The sequence below is a fragment of the Bombina bombina genome, chromosome 3 (genome assembly GCF_027579735.1).
Source record: "Bombina bombina isolate aBomBom1 chromosome 3, aBomBom1.pri, whole genome shotgun sequence".
Classification (NCBI taxonomy): domain Eukaryota; kingdom Metazoa; phylum Chordata; class Amphibia; order Anura; family Bombinatoridae; genus Bombina; species Bombina bombina.
The window spans coordinates 818522369-818539038 of record NC_069501.1 but is presented as its reverse complement, the minus strand read 5'-3'; the positions used below and the strand labels follow the sequence as shown (position 1 = coordinate 818539038).

At 34.8% G+C, this 16670-nt stretch overlaps 1 protein-coding gene across 1 annotated transcript in view; it reads left to right on the top strand.

Moving 5' to 3' along the window:
• ATP11A (ATPase phospholipid transporting 11A) overlaps positions 1–16670 on the top strand; it is a 413089-nt gene that overhangs the window by 376312 nt on the left and 20107 nt on the right. Inside the window, exons 24-28 of the mRNA XM_053707775.1 lie at positions 1–13; positions 1656–1791; positions 5784–5849; positions 8048–8151; positions 10422–10587. The exon at positions 1–13 is cut by the window's left edge and continues 115 nt beyond it. Coding sequence (XP_053563750.1) covers positions 1–13; positions 1656–1791; positions 5784–5849; positions 8048–8151; positions 10422–10587 — 485 coding nt within the window. The remainder of the gene's footprint in view (positions 14–1655; positions 1792–5783; positions 5850–8047; positions 8152–10421; positions 10588–16670) is intronic.

The window sequence follows — 16670 nt, the reverse complement described above, 5'->3', positions numbered from 1 at the left end:
CTTTACTGTACAGGTATAGTATTAAATGTCTCATACACAAAGAAATCTATAAAAAAAAAATCCTGGCTTACTGATATACTGGTATAGGTTGGTGACATTTAATATTTTATAACTATTGCCTAAAATAATACAATGTGTGCCCAGAAAGGTTAATCTAATTTACTGGGCTGAGCTGATATTTAAAACTGGGTAAAATATCATTAATGACATTAGTATAGAATCCTTTTCAGAGAAACTGAATAATGTGGCATCCCTTGTTTGCCATCACTGTCTGTTTTCTGCAACTGAGCCAATATTTCTACTCACAACCTTTCGTGAGAATGAACTTGAGCTACTGTAAAATAAAACGCACTAAATAACTCTCATCCTACAAAGGCTGACTCTATAACTGGACCAGGCGGGACCCAGGTAGCATTTAAAGGGATGATATTTAGGGAGAGCATATTCCAGCTAATAGTGTTCTGTTCGTGTTTTGAAGATGAATTATATTTCGTTCATGCATTAGATAGTGCATGCAGTTTTACACAGCTTTCTAGCTAACTATTATCAAATTGGCTTCATTCTCATGGTATTCTTCATTAAAGGGATACTAAACCCAAATTTTGTCTTTCATGATTCAGGTACAGCATGCAATTTGAAGCAACTTTATAATTCACTCCTTTTATCAATTTTTCCTCGTTCACATGCTATCTTGATTTTAAAAAGCTAGACTGTAAGCTTAAGAGCCACCCCATTTTTGGTTCAGCACCTGAGTAGCGCTTGCTGATTGGTGGCTAAATGTAGCAAACCAATCAGCAAGCGCTAACCAGGTGCTGAAGTAAAAATGGGCCGGTTTCTAACCTTACATTACTGCTATTTCCAATAAAGACAACAAGAGAACAATTACAATTAGTTAATAGGAGCAAATGAGAAAGTTTCTTAAAATTGCATGCTCTATCTCAATCATGAAAGAAAAAATTTGGGTTTAGTGTCCCTTTAATGAGATGCCTAGGTAAGTGTCTGGAGCACTACATGACGGGAAATAGTGTTGCCCTCTTTCAAATGGATAACATTCTTGCAAAACTGCTGCCATATAGTGCTCTAGACACGTGCACACTCCTAACTTGCATCCCTGCTTTTCAACAAAAGCTACCAAGAAAAAAATAAAATTTGAATCATGAAAGAAAAATGTTGGGTTTCATGTCCCTTTAAGTCAGCTGATCTATAATCATTGAAAATGCTTACTTGCTGTGGCTGGCACAGAGAGTCGGGGTGTCATTTTATTTGTAAACTTAAGCAGCTCAATGTCTTGATTTGAGTGGTGATAGGAAACCCCTTATATGACTCTGATCAGAATGGTAAGCTTTAAGAACAAGTGTGTTACCACCAATACAGTACAAACGTACTTAATGACAACGTTAGAGCTCTGCACTAACTTAATGAAAAATGTGCGCAAGAGGGAAAAAGAAAACGAGTCTGTGTATAAGCCATAAATCTTATAGTGGTGGTAATGTTTCAGGAGCCTTAGGTATATTATGATGAATTGTTATGAGTAAAACACAATGATGTATCCATTCTACTGTGGCCACAAGTAATAATAGATATCTAAAAGCTGTGGTGTTCTATGTATGTGTGTGTGCAAAATATTTTTATGTTTAATTTCTCATTTTGTACAGGGATATTGCCAAAAATGCATTATTGCGTTGGCGCTTATTTATTTATTGGACCTTTCTGGGAGTGTTTGATGCAGTGGTGTTTTTCTTTGGGGCATATTTCCTGTTCGACAATGCCACTGTGACCAGCAACGGGCAGGTGAGTCCTTAGGTGGAAGTTGTCATAAAAGAAAAACTGATAAATGAATCAGTTGTTAGTAAATCATGTATAGGAAATGTGACTGGAGATTGGTTTGTCATCATATCCCCTATATTTCATTAACTTTAGTTGTATAGTATGTTCACTACAGTTTAACTTTATTCCTATAATTTGCTTTATTTATTTTTTTAATATTTTTTCCACTGCATGGCTCATTTGCTTTCTTCTTTTAACTGGTTAATTTACTTATAATGAATGTTTGTCAGAATGTTTCTGATGGCTTTATATGTATGCTTTATTTTACAATCATTATTTAGTGCTTTTGTGATCTTTATTTTTCTATTATTTTTGTGCTGTGTATTTTTTTTATGTTTCTATTTCTTTTGCTTCTGCAACTATTGCACTCCTCAGCTATTGACAACCAACACATATATGGTAAGACTATCACCATCATGTTATGCTGTGCGTTTCATACCAATTCTGAATGATTGCTTTTAGTTTTCTGTTTCATAAGGAATAAAACACACAGCTTTATAGACATGGTTATATATTTTTTTTAAAATAATCTAAAATAGAATGCAACACAATATAAATAGTTTGGGGTCTGTTTGCTAATCTCAGATGTACAAAAGTTGGTTGGCAAAACTTGATAGACGAAGTTGGTCAAAAGTCAACATACTTGAAAAAGTACACTTACTATTCCCTTTAGTACTGGGAATTTTAGTGAAAAACTTGCCCAAAGTACCAGAGACTTTTTAGCATTATTGCTATCACTCCATTTAAACAGAAATAGAGCCCTTTTCTATTTAGCTATCAATACTATATATTTTATTTTAGTAGACAACCCAAGGTATTGATCTAGGCCTATTTTCGTATATTTCATGCCATCGTTTTGCCGCCAAATGCAATCATATTAAAAAAATTGTTAACTTTTTCACAAACTTTGGGTGTCTCACTGAAATTATTTACACACAACTTGTGCAGTCATAAGGTTGTTAAAGCTTCTCTAGGATCCCCTTTGTTCAAAAAAAGCAGACGTGCATGGCTTTGCTAATCACAGCTGCGCACCACACTTCTAATATTCCCAGCAATGAAAGGTTTAATCAGGTAGCATGTAAGGTTAATTTTAGCTGTCAAATCTGGAGGATTCAAAAGATCCTCACTGCCTTTGTGGTCTTACGGTCGACTGAAAAGGTCCCGTACTGTCCTGCACGGCACTCCGGTTGTGCCTTTACATCTGGTAAGAAGATATAATTGAGGCTCCGTGTTATCTTCTATTTTTGTTGTTCAGACAATACTGTTCTTTGTTGGAGTGTGTGTTTCCCCTTCTAATTTTAGCTGTAGTGTAGAGATTACCCTCCCACCCCTGATCTTTACCTGATCCCTCCCAAAAAGCTCTTCCCTCCTTCACCCCCCCACCCACACACACTGGTCACCACCATCTTAGTCACTGGCAGTATGCAGTTTTTTATATTTTTTTAAATGATTTTTTTCCTTTGTACCACCTCCCTGATCCCTCCCAAACAGCTCTCTAGCCCTCCGCTCTCCCACTAGAAGCCTCCATCTTAGGTACTGGGAGCTGCCTGAGAGTAACCAATTTATAGTATTGCTCTTATTTTTTTTTTTTTTTTAATTATTAATTCATAAAAAGATTTTCTGCAGGGCAACGATCCCCCTCCCCCCAAGCGATTGTAACTAGGGACCCATTCCTTACCCATTTTTATTGCATAGATAACCCATCCCTCCACTCCCTTACCATATGTTTTTTCTGTAGTTTAGGGAACCCAGATTTGATAATTCAGCCATCTTAGTTAACTTGCTGTACTTCTGGTATTTTTTTTACAAGTTGGCTATTTCAACCAACTTGCCATGACTTGGGTCACAGTTGGTGTATACTTACACTGCTGTAAATAGGCTCCATTATTTTAGACAAAATTATTCTGCAGTGTTATATATAATAATAGATTTAATAGTGACACAATGGTATTAATTATTTAGCTTTAATTTATAAACTAACAAAAATACAATGCAAAATATAATGTTAGTTCTATAACAATGACAAAGCCACGACTGACAAGTTGTATAAATTTGCACATTATGGGCCAGATTATGAGTGGAGCGCAAACGTTTGCGCCAGAGCAATAAATGGGGTTTATCACAGGTTTTTGTGCTTGTTGGGTTTACCTCTCTTTTTACGAGTTGAAAGTAAACACTATCACTTGAGTGCAATCACGATTTACACTAGAATGATTACCGTAACTTCAGAATTTGGGTTAACTGTTGAGTAAAACAAAAATGTTGCACAAAACACATAAAAAATACATTAAAAAGTATAGTTACACTCATAATAACACCATCTAATAAAAATTATAAAAAAAAAAATATTGCACACGTTATAAAGGCTCAAAGATATAAGATCTCAGGTGTTAGAAAAAAAGAGGCAGGCAAAGGGATTTAACATTGAGGTACATAAATAAATATAACATTCTTGTATGTGAAGAATGTGAAATATTCATATTTTCTTGTCGGGTTAGCGCACTTGAGAATATGGGATCGGTTTGCGCGTGAGTAGGGTGTTAGGATTTTTTCCACTTTTTTTTCTCCATTGACTTCCATAAGGGAATAAGTGAACGCGCACGCAATATTCTAAGATCGGCTTTTTGCACTCGTTGGGTTAGCACTCAAACTAAAACAGTTTACTTTTAACTCATAATACCAGGGCAACCCTACGAACACAAAAAGCTTACTTCTAGCGCAATTAACGCTTGAGTGGGAGCGTTAATAAGCGCTACACTCGTAGCCTGGCCCTATATAGTTGCACAGAATCGTGGCTAGATAAAATTTGAGCATAAAAGGATACAAAATTTCTCGGAAGCTGTTAATAGAAAAACAACATCGGAAGCTCCTCATCATAGTGAAAGCAGAGACTAAGCTGGGACATAAAAAACACATTGGTGACACATAGTGCACATAAAGCAGGGAAAAACAATTATGGAAACACTGACTATGTGATGCTTGCCTGGTGCAGTGGATTGATATTTCATAGACACCAATCATGGAGAACTTTAAAGGTCTGCCGTAGTCCAGGCCTAGGGAAGTACAGCTGGTTGTACAATCTACTTGCTAATGGTTCCATATATTAAATGACTTTGCATTGCTTTCTGGGTATAATGCACCACTTATAGCACCTATAATAAAATGAACAAAGTATTCATTCAAGTTGTGTGAGTAAATAGGCTTGCTAAAGGTAGTTTACTATACCATTATGGAGTTAGGAAAAAAGAGCAAAAAAGGAAGGAAAAAAAAAAAAATAACACTGTTGGAGTAAAAATTTGTTGACAAATCTGGTCTTTTGATTACTATTGAATCTGATATTACTGCCTTCCTTAAAAGGACATACAAGTGAATAGTGCTCTGTGACATTACAGCCATACTATACCATTGTAAGGAACTTTCTTTTTTATTTCCAAGATCAGGACATTTTACATGTCTCAGGAGCTAATCTTCTATGGAATTGTTAACCGTGGCATATGATTAACGGGCAAGTGAGTGCCCAATATGTGTACTATGTGCCTTTCTCAGATCTCACATTGGTGGGTTCAGTGTGCTTGTGCAGGGTACTAATCTCAGAGTTAAAAACAGGCTAAAGCAATCTTTTTTTTTTTTTTTTTTTTTCTCTCTCCCTAATATTCACTTTATGTCCCTTTAAAATTGATCAGTACTTTGTGCATGAGCTGTATGACTACTCTGTTTGGCTTTTCTGCTTTGTTTTCCTTCCTAAATAACAATAATAATATATAGAGAAATACAATAAAGTATTATTAGTAATAAGGAGGTGTTAAAAGCTATAATTTGCTATGTATTAATTTCAAGTAATTAGATATGTGGCAGTGTTTTGTTTTTTTATTCAGCCTTATTGGTATTCAGTTAGCATAGTGACCCAGATATTTTACTGTAAAACTCATTTTTTTCCTTTTGTGACATTTCAACAGATGTTGGGAAACTGGACATTTGGGACGCTGGTGTTTACTGTCCTTGTATTTACAGTCACTATAAAGGTACTACACAAGTATATTAATATTGTATATAGTTAACTCACTAAATCCAAATCAAATACATATAGTCCAGGATGCTTCCACAAACACAAGCAGTGATGTGTCCCCTTGTAATACTCACAAAGCAATGATTTTATACCTTTGTGTCAGAGTGGTCTTGTAAGGTTTACATAGTAGATTTGCATAATCAACAAATGCAATATAACAAGACAATGTAATAGCACTTAGTCTGAACTTCAAATGAGTAGTAGATTTTTTTTCTGACAATTTTAAAAGTTATGTCTTCTTCCACTCCCCCTGTACCATGTGACAGCCATCAGCCAATCACAAATGCATACAAGTACCATGTGACAGCCATCAGCCATTCAAAAATGCATACACACTTATTCTTGCACATGCTCAGTGGGAGCTGGTGACTCAAAAAGTTTAAATATAAAAAGACTGTGCACATTTTATCAATGGAAGTAAATTGGAAAGTTGTTTAAAATGGTGAGCTCTATCTGGATAATGAAAGTTTAATTTTGATTGAGTGTCCCTTTAACCTCTTTGTGTCAGCAACATAAATAGATCAGTCACTTTTCCCACAACTCTCTTGGCTATTACACATGTGCAGTGTTCTCCACAGAAAATGTTGCCAGCTGGGTGGCATTATGAAGTAGCAGGTTGGGGGTGAATAAACTGTAACATTTTCTGTTATCCAAGGTTCAAATTAATTTCATAATTTATCATACTTTTTAAAATTATTATTAAAGGGATATGAAACCCAAAAATTTTCTTTTGTAATTCAGAGCATGCCATTTAAAAAAAAGTTTCCAACTTTTAGTATCAAATTTGCTTTGTTCCCATGATATTCTGTGTTAAAGAGATACCTAGGTAGGCACCTGGAGCACTACATGACAGGAAATAGTGCTGCCATATAGTGATCTTGCAAATGGATAACATTCTTGCAAAACTACTGCCATATAGTGCTCCAGAAATAGACTGGCTGCTAAGCATTTGTCCTGCTTTTGAACAAAAGATTCCAAAAGAACAAAGAAAAATTGATAACAGACGTAAATTAGAAAGTTGTTTAAAATCACATGCGCTGTCTGAATCATGAAAGAAAAAAAATTGGTTTCATATCCCTTTAAGGCTTAAAATAAATAAAGAAATATAACGCAATAAGGTATCCATGCGGTACAAAGAACAAGATTTCTAATATTCATCATATCAAATATACATCATTGTTATAATAAAACATAATTCACTTTGCACATTTATATATAGAAAAAAACTACAATGTGCAGACTTTAAAGTCATACAATATTACAAAATGTAGCAATTCAACCTTAGTTAAAGGAAATATAGGAAACAAAAAAAATGTTCACAGCTAACCTTAAATTATAACCCCCACAAATGTATATAATGATAATCTGTGCAATATTCATTTAAAATGTGTAATATTGGCCTAAATTTTAGCCTGTGTGGTCAGTACAATCAGCTGTGTGGTGTACTCATTAGAAAAGGTCCTGGAGAGAACACTGCATGTAGTCTAATTATTTGATTGTTTTGTGCCAGTGACACTTATAGATTATTGATTTCACCCTCTTCTTTGTATGTAACAAAACTTTGCTTTAATATATTTTGTGTGAAACAGCAACACACACAGATCAATGATTGTAGCACCCGTTCCGCTCCCCCCCCCCCCCCCCGTCTTAGGTGTATTCTCTATCAAGTCTTGTTCATTTACAAATATGGCAGTTTGTTTTCCAAGCTGGTTCCCTTTCAAAAAGAGGTGACATCACACATGTTCACTGGCAGTGACCATAGTGGAAAAAACACATTTGTAAAGAAGGAGCCTTCCATAGCCTCCGAAAAGCTGCTGGTGACATTTGGGGGCACTAGGGCTTATTGCCATATCCTATATTCAGAGCTTTAATCCATCAATCGTGGAGCTATATAGCCACTAAAATTCCAGAAGTAACAGATTTTTAGCAATGCCACTGTTTAAAACAACTGCATTAGACACTGGAAGGTACAAAGCCAGGTTCTGCTAATATCTTCAGAAAACTGTACAGAATACACCAGATCATAGTAAATAAAATAAAATGTGCAATGCTATCTAAATGGTTGTGTCTACTAGAGAGTACACCTGCTTTTTATCAGTTTTATACATTTCCCCCCATTTTAACGAATATTCTCTCAATTTGTGTTACTTTTAGCTTGCACTGGATACTCAATACTGGACATGGATAAACCATTTTGTTATTTGGGGATCACTTTTATTCTATATCATTTTTTCCCTGCTCTGGGGAGGAATTGTCTGGTAAGAATCTCTTAAAATGTACAACAAAGATGATATATGTAATACTTTGTCATCCATCAGCAAAAGGAAAGAAAAAACATATAAGGTACAATAAAATATGAACAGTTAAAGAGTAACTCAAGCATCTTTTACATAGACAGAGATCTACGTCTACTTTGGTTTTCGTGTTATATTTTTGTCTAAATTTATGTTGATCGCTTGCAAAGCTCCTTGTTCCCTTTTCTTTCATGTCAATACAGGCATACCGCTTAATTCTGGTACAGAACTTTTTTTAGCTTATTCACTAAATAGTTTTGTCTTTTATAAGGCAAATGTATCTCTTGTGATTGGCTCACTAGGTGTGTTCAGCTAGCTCCCAGTAGTTCATTGCTGCTCTGAAGCTGATTTTAAATTTGCAGCTGTTAAACACTCATGGGGGCCCATTTATCAAGCTCCGAAAGGAGCTTGTGGGCCCGTGTTTCTGGCGAGTCTTCAGACTCGCCATAAACAGCAGTTATGAAGCAGCAGTCTAAAGACCGCTGCTCCATAACCCTGTCTGCCTGCTCTGATGAGGTGGACAGGAATCGCCGGAAATCAACCCGATCGAGTACAATCGGGTTGATTGACACCTCCCTGCTGGCATCTAAATCCTTAGAAAAGCTTAATCAAAACATTTATAAACAAAAATCCTCTAAAGGATTGTGATTTACCACATCATTATATGTAAGCAATACTGTAATAATAAAATACTCCATTACTCCATACTCCATTTTTTTATTTTTGCATTTTTACGTCCCTTTAATAAACATGGTCCATCATAATTGTTTTATTTTTTTTAAAGGGACACTGAACCCAAATTGTCTTTCGTGCTTCAGATAGACTCTAGAGCATGCAATTTTAAGCAACTTTCTAATTTACTCCTATTATCAAATTTTCTTCATTCTCTTGTATGTTTAGATGCCGGACCATTTTTGGTGAACAACCTGAGTTTTTCTTGCTGATTGGTGGATATATTCACTCACCATTAAACAAGTGCTGTCCATAGCTCTGAACCAAAAATTGGCTGCCTCCTTAGCTTAGATGCCTTCTTTTTTAAAGATAGCAAGAGAACAAAGAAAAATTGATAATAGGAGTAAATTAGAAAGTTGCTTAAAATTGCATGCTCTGTCTGAATCATGAAAGAAAAAAATTGGGTTCAGTGTCCCTTTAACTAGAATAGAAGTAAAGAAAAAAATTTATTTTCTATTTTCCCAAACTGAATTTTTATATTTGGTGACACTGCCATGTTTTCTACTGAATACATTTATTTTTGTCATAAAGAATAGTTCTATTGTGAAATTAAAAGGATCAAAATATAAATGCACATAGATTAATTACATATTTGAATAAAAACCTATTTGCAATATAAATGTATTGGCAAAAATGCTTCTAGTAGAAGTTATCACTGTTTTAGTGTTAGCATTTTTCTTTGCACATGCATGTGAAATATAGCTAGATATTCTCAGTGCACCAGCATTTTAAATAATGCAGCTGCTCAGAGCAACAGTGTTTCATGTTAGCAATCAACAAACTGAGTGATTACCAGATAATACAGGCACCCGATGCTCTCTGAGCAGGTGCTGTGTTTAAAACGCTGGTGCACGGTGCATACTTAAATACACTTTTGAAACAGCTATAGCTTTTATTAGAAGCATTTCTGCTAATACATGTATATGACAAAAATGTGTCTATTCAAAACTGAAATGCACCCATGTGGATTCTAATTTTGGCTGGACATGTTGGTAATTCAAAGATAATAGTAAGTATATTGGACTAGTCTGCATGCCAGTTTTAGACCTATATCTCTTTGTAGATTTCTGATGCTACTAGCAGTTACAACTAGAATGTAAACTTGTGTAATGTAAACCAGTCCATAGATATTTATGTTTAATAGTACACAATTGTGTTAGTAAGTTACATTATAAAGACACACACTTGCAGTAATGGAATAAGTGTGTGTATTTACTGCATACAAGGAAACCATGGCTAATAGCAGGTCTTCTATAAGTGATCAATGTGTTTGAGTTATGAATTATATATACTAAAGCCGGGTACTTTTACCGGTGCATATAATAACTTTATTTTATATTAATATTATAATTATTTAAAACCTGTATCCTCTAATAGATTCAGTAAAATGAAAACTAAATTCACACTATTTAGCTATAGATTTAGTCTGATAAATGACTGTTACATGATTATTGTCTTGTGTGTCAATGCGGTGTTTACTGTTATGTTTGTTCCCATTTTAGGCCTTTTCTCAATTATCAGAGGATGTATTATGTGTTTATGCAAATGTTGTCCAGCGGCCCGGCCTGGCTGGGCATTGTCATTCTTATTACTGTCAGCTTGCTCCCTGATGTCCTAAAGAAGATCTTATGCAGGCAGCTATGGCCCACAGCGACAGAAAGGATCCAGGTAAATGTAACCCCTGTCTTCATAACAAATACAGGTCACAGAATAAATCGTACAACAAATAACAGATCACACCAGATCTCAGTTACATGTTTCAATATAAAATGTCATTTATAGGGATGTGTATAATTATTTAAACCTGCCCAGACATATATATATATATATATATATATATATATATAGCCACGGAACAGCAATCTTTACAGAGCAGAATATCAGTAAAGATTGTTTCAAAAAATACAAATGTAAATTTCTGTGTTCATGGTTCCCTTAAATAATTATACAGCATTTTACAGCACTGAACTTAGTTTTAAAATGCAATATAACCCTGTTTCAAAAACATGGAACACATAGAGGTTATGTATAATCTTTCATTATTTTACCTATTCATTCTATTTCTTCTTCTATGATTTCCTATCCATCTTTCTCCATCATCCTGCCTGTACAAAATGGTGTCCTCTTTGATAGAGAATTGTAAAATTCTGTGTATCCAGTTTTTAATAATGATTAATCTTGCATCACTACTATTTTACTATGGATACAATGTGAGTTGTTTCATTCAAACCTATTTAATCTAAACATGTTGTAGTAGCAGAAAAAAAATAGACATTTTAGGGTAGTGCATTTTAAAGGGACAGTAAAGTAAAAATCAAAGCTTCATGATTCAGATAAAGCATGTAGCTTATAACAACGTTAGAACGTAATTATATTATCCAATTTAGTTTGTTCCTTTGGTATCCTTTATTGAAAAGCAATGTACCACTAGTTGTTAGCTGCTAAATGGTGGCTGCACATATATGGCTCATGTCATTTGCTCATCCGATGTGGTCAGCTAGCACACAGTAGTGCATTGTTTCTTCTTCAACAAAGGATACCAAGAGAACAAAGCACATTTTATAAAATAAGTACAATGGAAATTTGTTTTAAATGGTATACTATATCTGAATCATGAATGAAAATGTTGGGTTTCATGTCCCTTTAATCAGGGCTTTGAGAGACATCATTTTCTGCATATTAGACTAGCTAGCTGGTAGCAAGTAGTGCATCATTAAATATAGTTTTCTTTCTTTGTTATTGTATATAAAAAGACTAGAACTGTATATTTGTTAAAAACAAATTGAACAAACATTGCTCTGGTTCAATGCAAAACGTATTAAATGGTATAAAAAGCTCAATATAGAATATCAATAGCACATTATTTGGAGATAGCCTAGAAACCCTAATATTGCTGTATTGTAACATATTCTTTATTATCTATATTAAGCCGAGTTGCTGAAGAGCTAACTCATTTTCTAACTGTAGAACGCTAGGGAAATGTGTGTAATGTTTTAATAATGCAGATCTTTAAAATATGCAGATTTGAATCATGTCTTACTCTGCAAAACTGTATTAATATGCGGGTTCTATATCCTTTTATTCAGCCACATAAGAATGCCATGGTTTAAGTTCCCTAAAGTTACTGAGGCCTCATAGTTTTAGGTCCAAAAGGAGATTGCTTAAAAAGTTGAGTGTCATATATATTTATTAATAATAAGCTTGTTATGCTTTTTCAGTCCCTGAGCCTAGTGCTATGATATTTTTACTGGGATACTCTTAACTTACCTGAGTTAACTCTACCATTTAGTAGGCAATACTAATGCTTTGACAAATAAAACCAAACAGATTATTGCTCAACTCTTTGCATTTTCTACAAATTTCAGCAAGAAAAAAGAAATAAATAAAAAAAACATTTATTTACTTACTATGGCGATTTGAGTGGCAGCCTTTCAAAGGCCGCTTTAATCTGTACAATTGGCTTCTTAACCCTCTGGCTGCCAGAGAGAATTTGCTATGGGATAAAAAAGGTTAAAGGGGTTAAAAGAGAATATTTAGGCGAGCTTTGTTTGGGAAATAAGTCATAACATTGAGCTTTTTTATACCATGTCACTGCACTAATATGCATTAGCCAAGCTTTAGTGTTTAATTACAAATATCCCTTGTGTTTCTTTCCCTGCCTCCTTTTTCCTGTCCTGTCTTTCAACCTGCTTTGCGTAACTAACTGCTGCTACCTTGCATAAACATTAACGATGCACGTGTGCACCTGCTGCCACCTACTGGGGATCTCACAGACTAGACAACCGTGCCTTTCTGTTGAACAGTCAACCATCTTTATGCTTTCTCAGACTTCGAGCAATATAACTTTCTAATGGACCTCAAAGGTGATCCTTCTGACTTTGTTTTTGCATGATCAAGATTTCTTCTACAGACTGAAAAGTAAATGACTGCAGGTTTTCTAACTATTCATTTTCTTGGTTTCAGTAATAAAAGCCCTTTATTTGATACTGATGCCCATTTACACAGGCACCCTGTATAAAAGTTGTGTAAATAAACTTATCTTAAGGTATCATTCAAGTGAGAGAATAGGGATGCACTGTGATATAAACCTATTATGTATTTGGGATTAGTGCTGCAAAACTTGGAATCACATTTATTTCCTCTCTCTGTCTATAGAAAGACTATATAAAGGAGATTTCTGCTTTATAATCCACTTCCACTTAGCTGAATATTATTTTTTCCTGTGTGTATTCATTTTGGAAATGAATATTGATATCAGTACATCTATTTGACAATTATTTCAGCTCCTCCTATGTTTTTATTTACTCTCAAAGGATTTGTAGTACGGTCATAAGTTTCCTGGGTATGTTCTAAACCTTCATGACACACATTTACATGTAAAACTTGATTGTCATTTGCAGTTCAATGTGATGTCAACTATAAACTTGGCAGCAGAAGTAACTATCCATCCTACGCGTGTTTGGTAATGGGGCTGAACATGATGATGCATAGTCAGAAAGTATTCTAATTACTCTAAGGGAGTTGGACGTAATGATGTGTTTAACTCTTTCATACAATAGCAGTGCCTTGTCTCTCTATTCATGCTGCTTGAGTGTATAAACTAATACTTTTTCTCCTCGATTAAGCCAATCAAACCGCAATCGCTTTGGAGGATTTATGTGCTGCTTTTGCATAACCAACATTTTAATTTTACTTGCGTACTGTTATGTCTGTACTTAATAAATAAGTATATATATAACCCTAATGGTTCCAGAACTAACAAGCCATTATCTATGATTGAACACCTCTGTCATACCTCAGTGATTACTGAAAAGCTGAAGGTTAAAGAAACAGGACGATTAACCTATCCTGTCATGCTGTCCTGGCCATAGTTATCCATGAGCAATTTTCCCATTTAAAAGGGCAGGTGTGCATAGCACTATCTATCTTTGTTTCTATGCACATGACTTTCTGAAACAAAAGTTTGAGTAAGTTTATTTTAATAAACCAAAGATATTAATAAATCAAAATGTGATGAGATTAGACTAAAGTATAAAAAGCAATTTTTTTATAAATTGGATATCTGCTAGAGTATGAAGGACTAGTGTCTGGATTTGTTATATTATAAAGCATAGCTATGAAAGTGCAGCTGTTTTAAAGGACGTGAAAGTCAAAATTAAACAAGGTTATTGTATTGCTCTTGGTATCTTTTGTTGAAGGGCACTCCTAAGTAGACTCAGGTGTGTTCATACATCTTGAACAACATATGGCTGCAGTGTTTGCAATGCTGCCATATAGTGCTCGGCACATATACTCTTGCCTACCTAGGTATGCTATTAAAAAAGAAAAGCAATTGAATTTATTTATTTTGATAGTAGAAATAAATAGGAAAGATCCTGTTTTTAATTGCATGCTCTGTCTATATTATAAAAATGTAGAGGTACATTTTTCTATCATGATTCAGTTAAAACACAATTTTGAACAACTTTTCAATTTACTTCTATTATATAATTTGCTCCATTCTCTTAGTATCCTTTATTGAAAGAGCAGTAATGCACAACTGGGAGCTAGCTTAGAGCAAATGACAAGATGCATATATGTACAGCTACCAATCAGCAGTTTCTGAGCCTACCTAGGTATACTTTTCAACAAAGGATACAAAGAGACAAAACAAATTAGATGATAGGAATAAATAGGAAATATATTTAAAATGACATGTTCTATCTGAATCATGAAAGAAAATGTTGGGTTTCATATACCTTTAAGTTTGAGTTCCATATCCCTTTAAAGTGATTGTAAATTCTAGCATTTGTGAAACGCTAGAATTTACCATTGGAACAAATAAAGGGGACTTTTAGTCATGAAGCATAAAATACTTTATGCTGAAAGCTCCTTTATTTGTTGGAAGCGTTCGACGCACTGAGCTGCTCAGGCAGAACACTATTTGCTGTGAGGTGACGTTTTAACCTCTTAGCAAATAGTCGTGCGTTCCAACTGGCGCCAAGCCGGATAGCCCACACGGCTATTGGCTAAGAGGTGGAAACGTCACCTCTCTTTAAAATAGCGGTCATTCATGGGCTGCCTGATCAGCTCAGTGTGGCGAACGCTTCCAACAAATAAAGGAGCTTTCAGCAGGAAGTATTTTATACTTCATGACAAAGTCCCCTTTATTTGTTCCAATGGTAAATCCTAGCGTTTCACAAACACTGGGATTTACAATCACTTTAAGAACTGACACCACAATCTAGTATAAGGACATAATTCAAGGAGGTATATTTACTGAACCTGTGTTTTTCAAGTGCAAAACTGGAAATGAACCAAAGCAACAACAGTAATATAGAAAATAATATATAGGGCAAGATTTATCAATTTGCAAAGGGACAGGATTCACATGTCCGTATTTGATTGCAAATTGTGTTACCTATACTTACCATTGCACAAGCAAACGTTCAAGCAATGCGCTGACCCCCTACCCACGCACAACCAATTGTTTTAGAGTAGGGCTTGTCAGTCACCATGGTCAAATGAATCCGGGGTCAAATGAGTGAGCCTGCAACTGATCTGGGCATTTGTCTCATGATAAATCTTGCCCATAGTCAGTTATATTAGATTAATAAATTGACTCAACTCTGCTGTGTTAGTGATTTTGCAGCTGACAAAGCTGTTATCATGACATATATTTTGGAAGCAGTTGTAGATGGGAGTGTATTGTTTTTAGAGCAGAAGTACAAATCAGATTGACTGTAAAGTTAACTTACTTAAAGGGACACTGAACCCAAAAATTTTCTTTCGTGATTCAGATAGAGCATGCAATTTTAAGCAACTTTCTAATTTACTCCTATTATCAAATGTTCTTTATTCTCTTGGTATCTTTATTTGAAATGCAAGAATGTAAGTTTAGATGCCGGCCCATTTTTGGTGAACAACCTAGGTTGTCCTTGCTGATTGGTGGATAAATTCATCCACCAATCAAAAACTGCTGTCCGGAGTGCTGAACCAAGAAAAAAGCTTAGATGCCTTCTTTTTCATATAAAGATAGCAAGAGAACGAAGAAAAATTGATAATAGGAGTAAATTAAAAAGTTGCTTAAAATTGCATGCTCTAACTGAATCACAAAAGAAAATATTTGGGTACAGTGTCCCTTTAATACTAAATCACTATATTGTATCATGTAGAAGGGTTATTGCTTTTTTTCACACTCCATTTTAGCCATAGTTGTGATATGTTATCACACAGTATAAGAGCCTACAATACAGATAGAGAGATAGATGCTGATAGATAGCTGCTGATAGATAGCTGCTGATAGATAGCTGCTGATAGATAGCTGCTGATAGATAGCTGCTGATAGATAGCTGCTGATAGCTGCTGATAGCTGCTGATAGATACTGATACTGATAGATACAGATACTGATAGATACAGATACTGATAGATACTGATAGATACTGATAGATACTGATAGATGCTGATAGATGCTGATAGATGCTGATAGATAGATACTGATAGATACTGATAGATAGATACTGATAGATAGATACTGATAGATAGATACTGATAGATAGATACTGATAGATAGATACTGATAGATAGATACTGATAGATAGATACTGATAGATAGATACAGATAGATAGATACAGATAGATAGATACAGATAGATAGATACAGATACCGATAGATACAGATAGATAGATACAGATACCGATAGATACAGATACCGATAGATACAGATACCGATAGATACAGATACCGATAGATACAGATACCGATAGATAC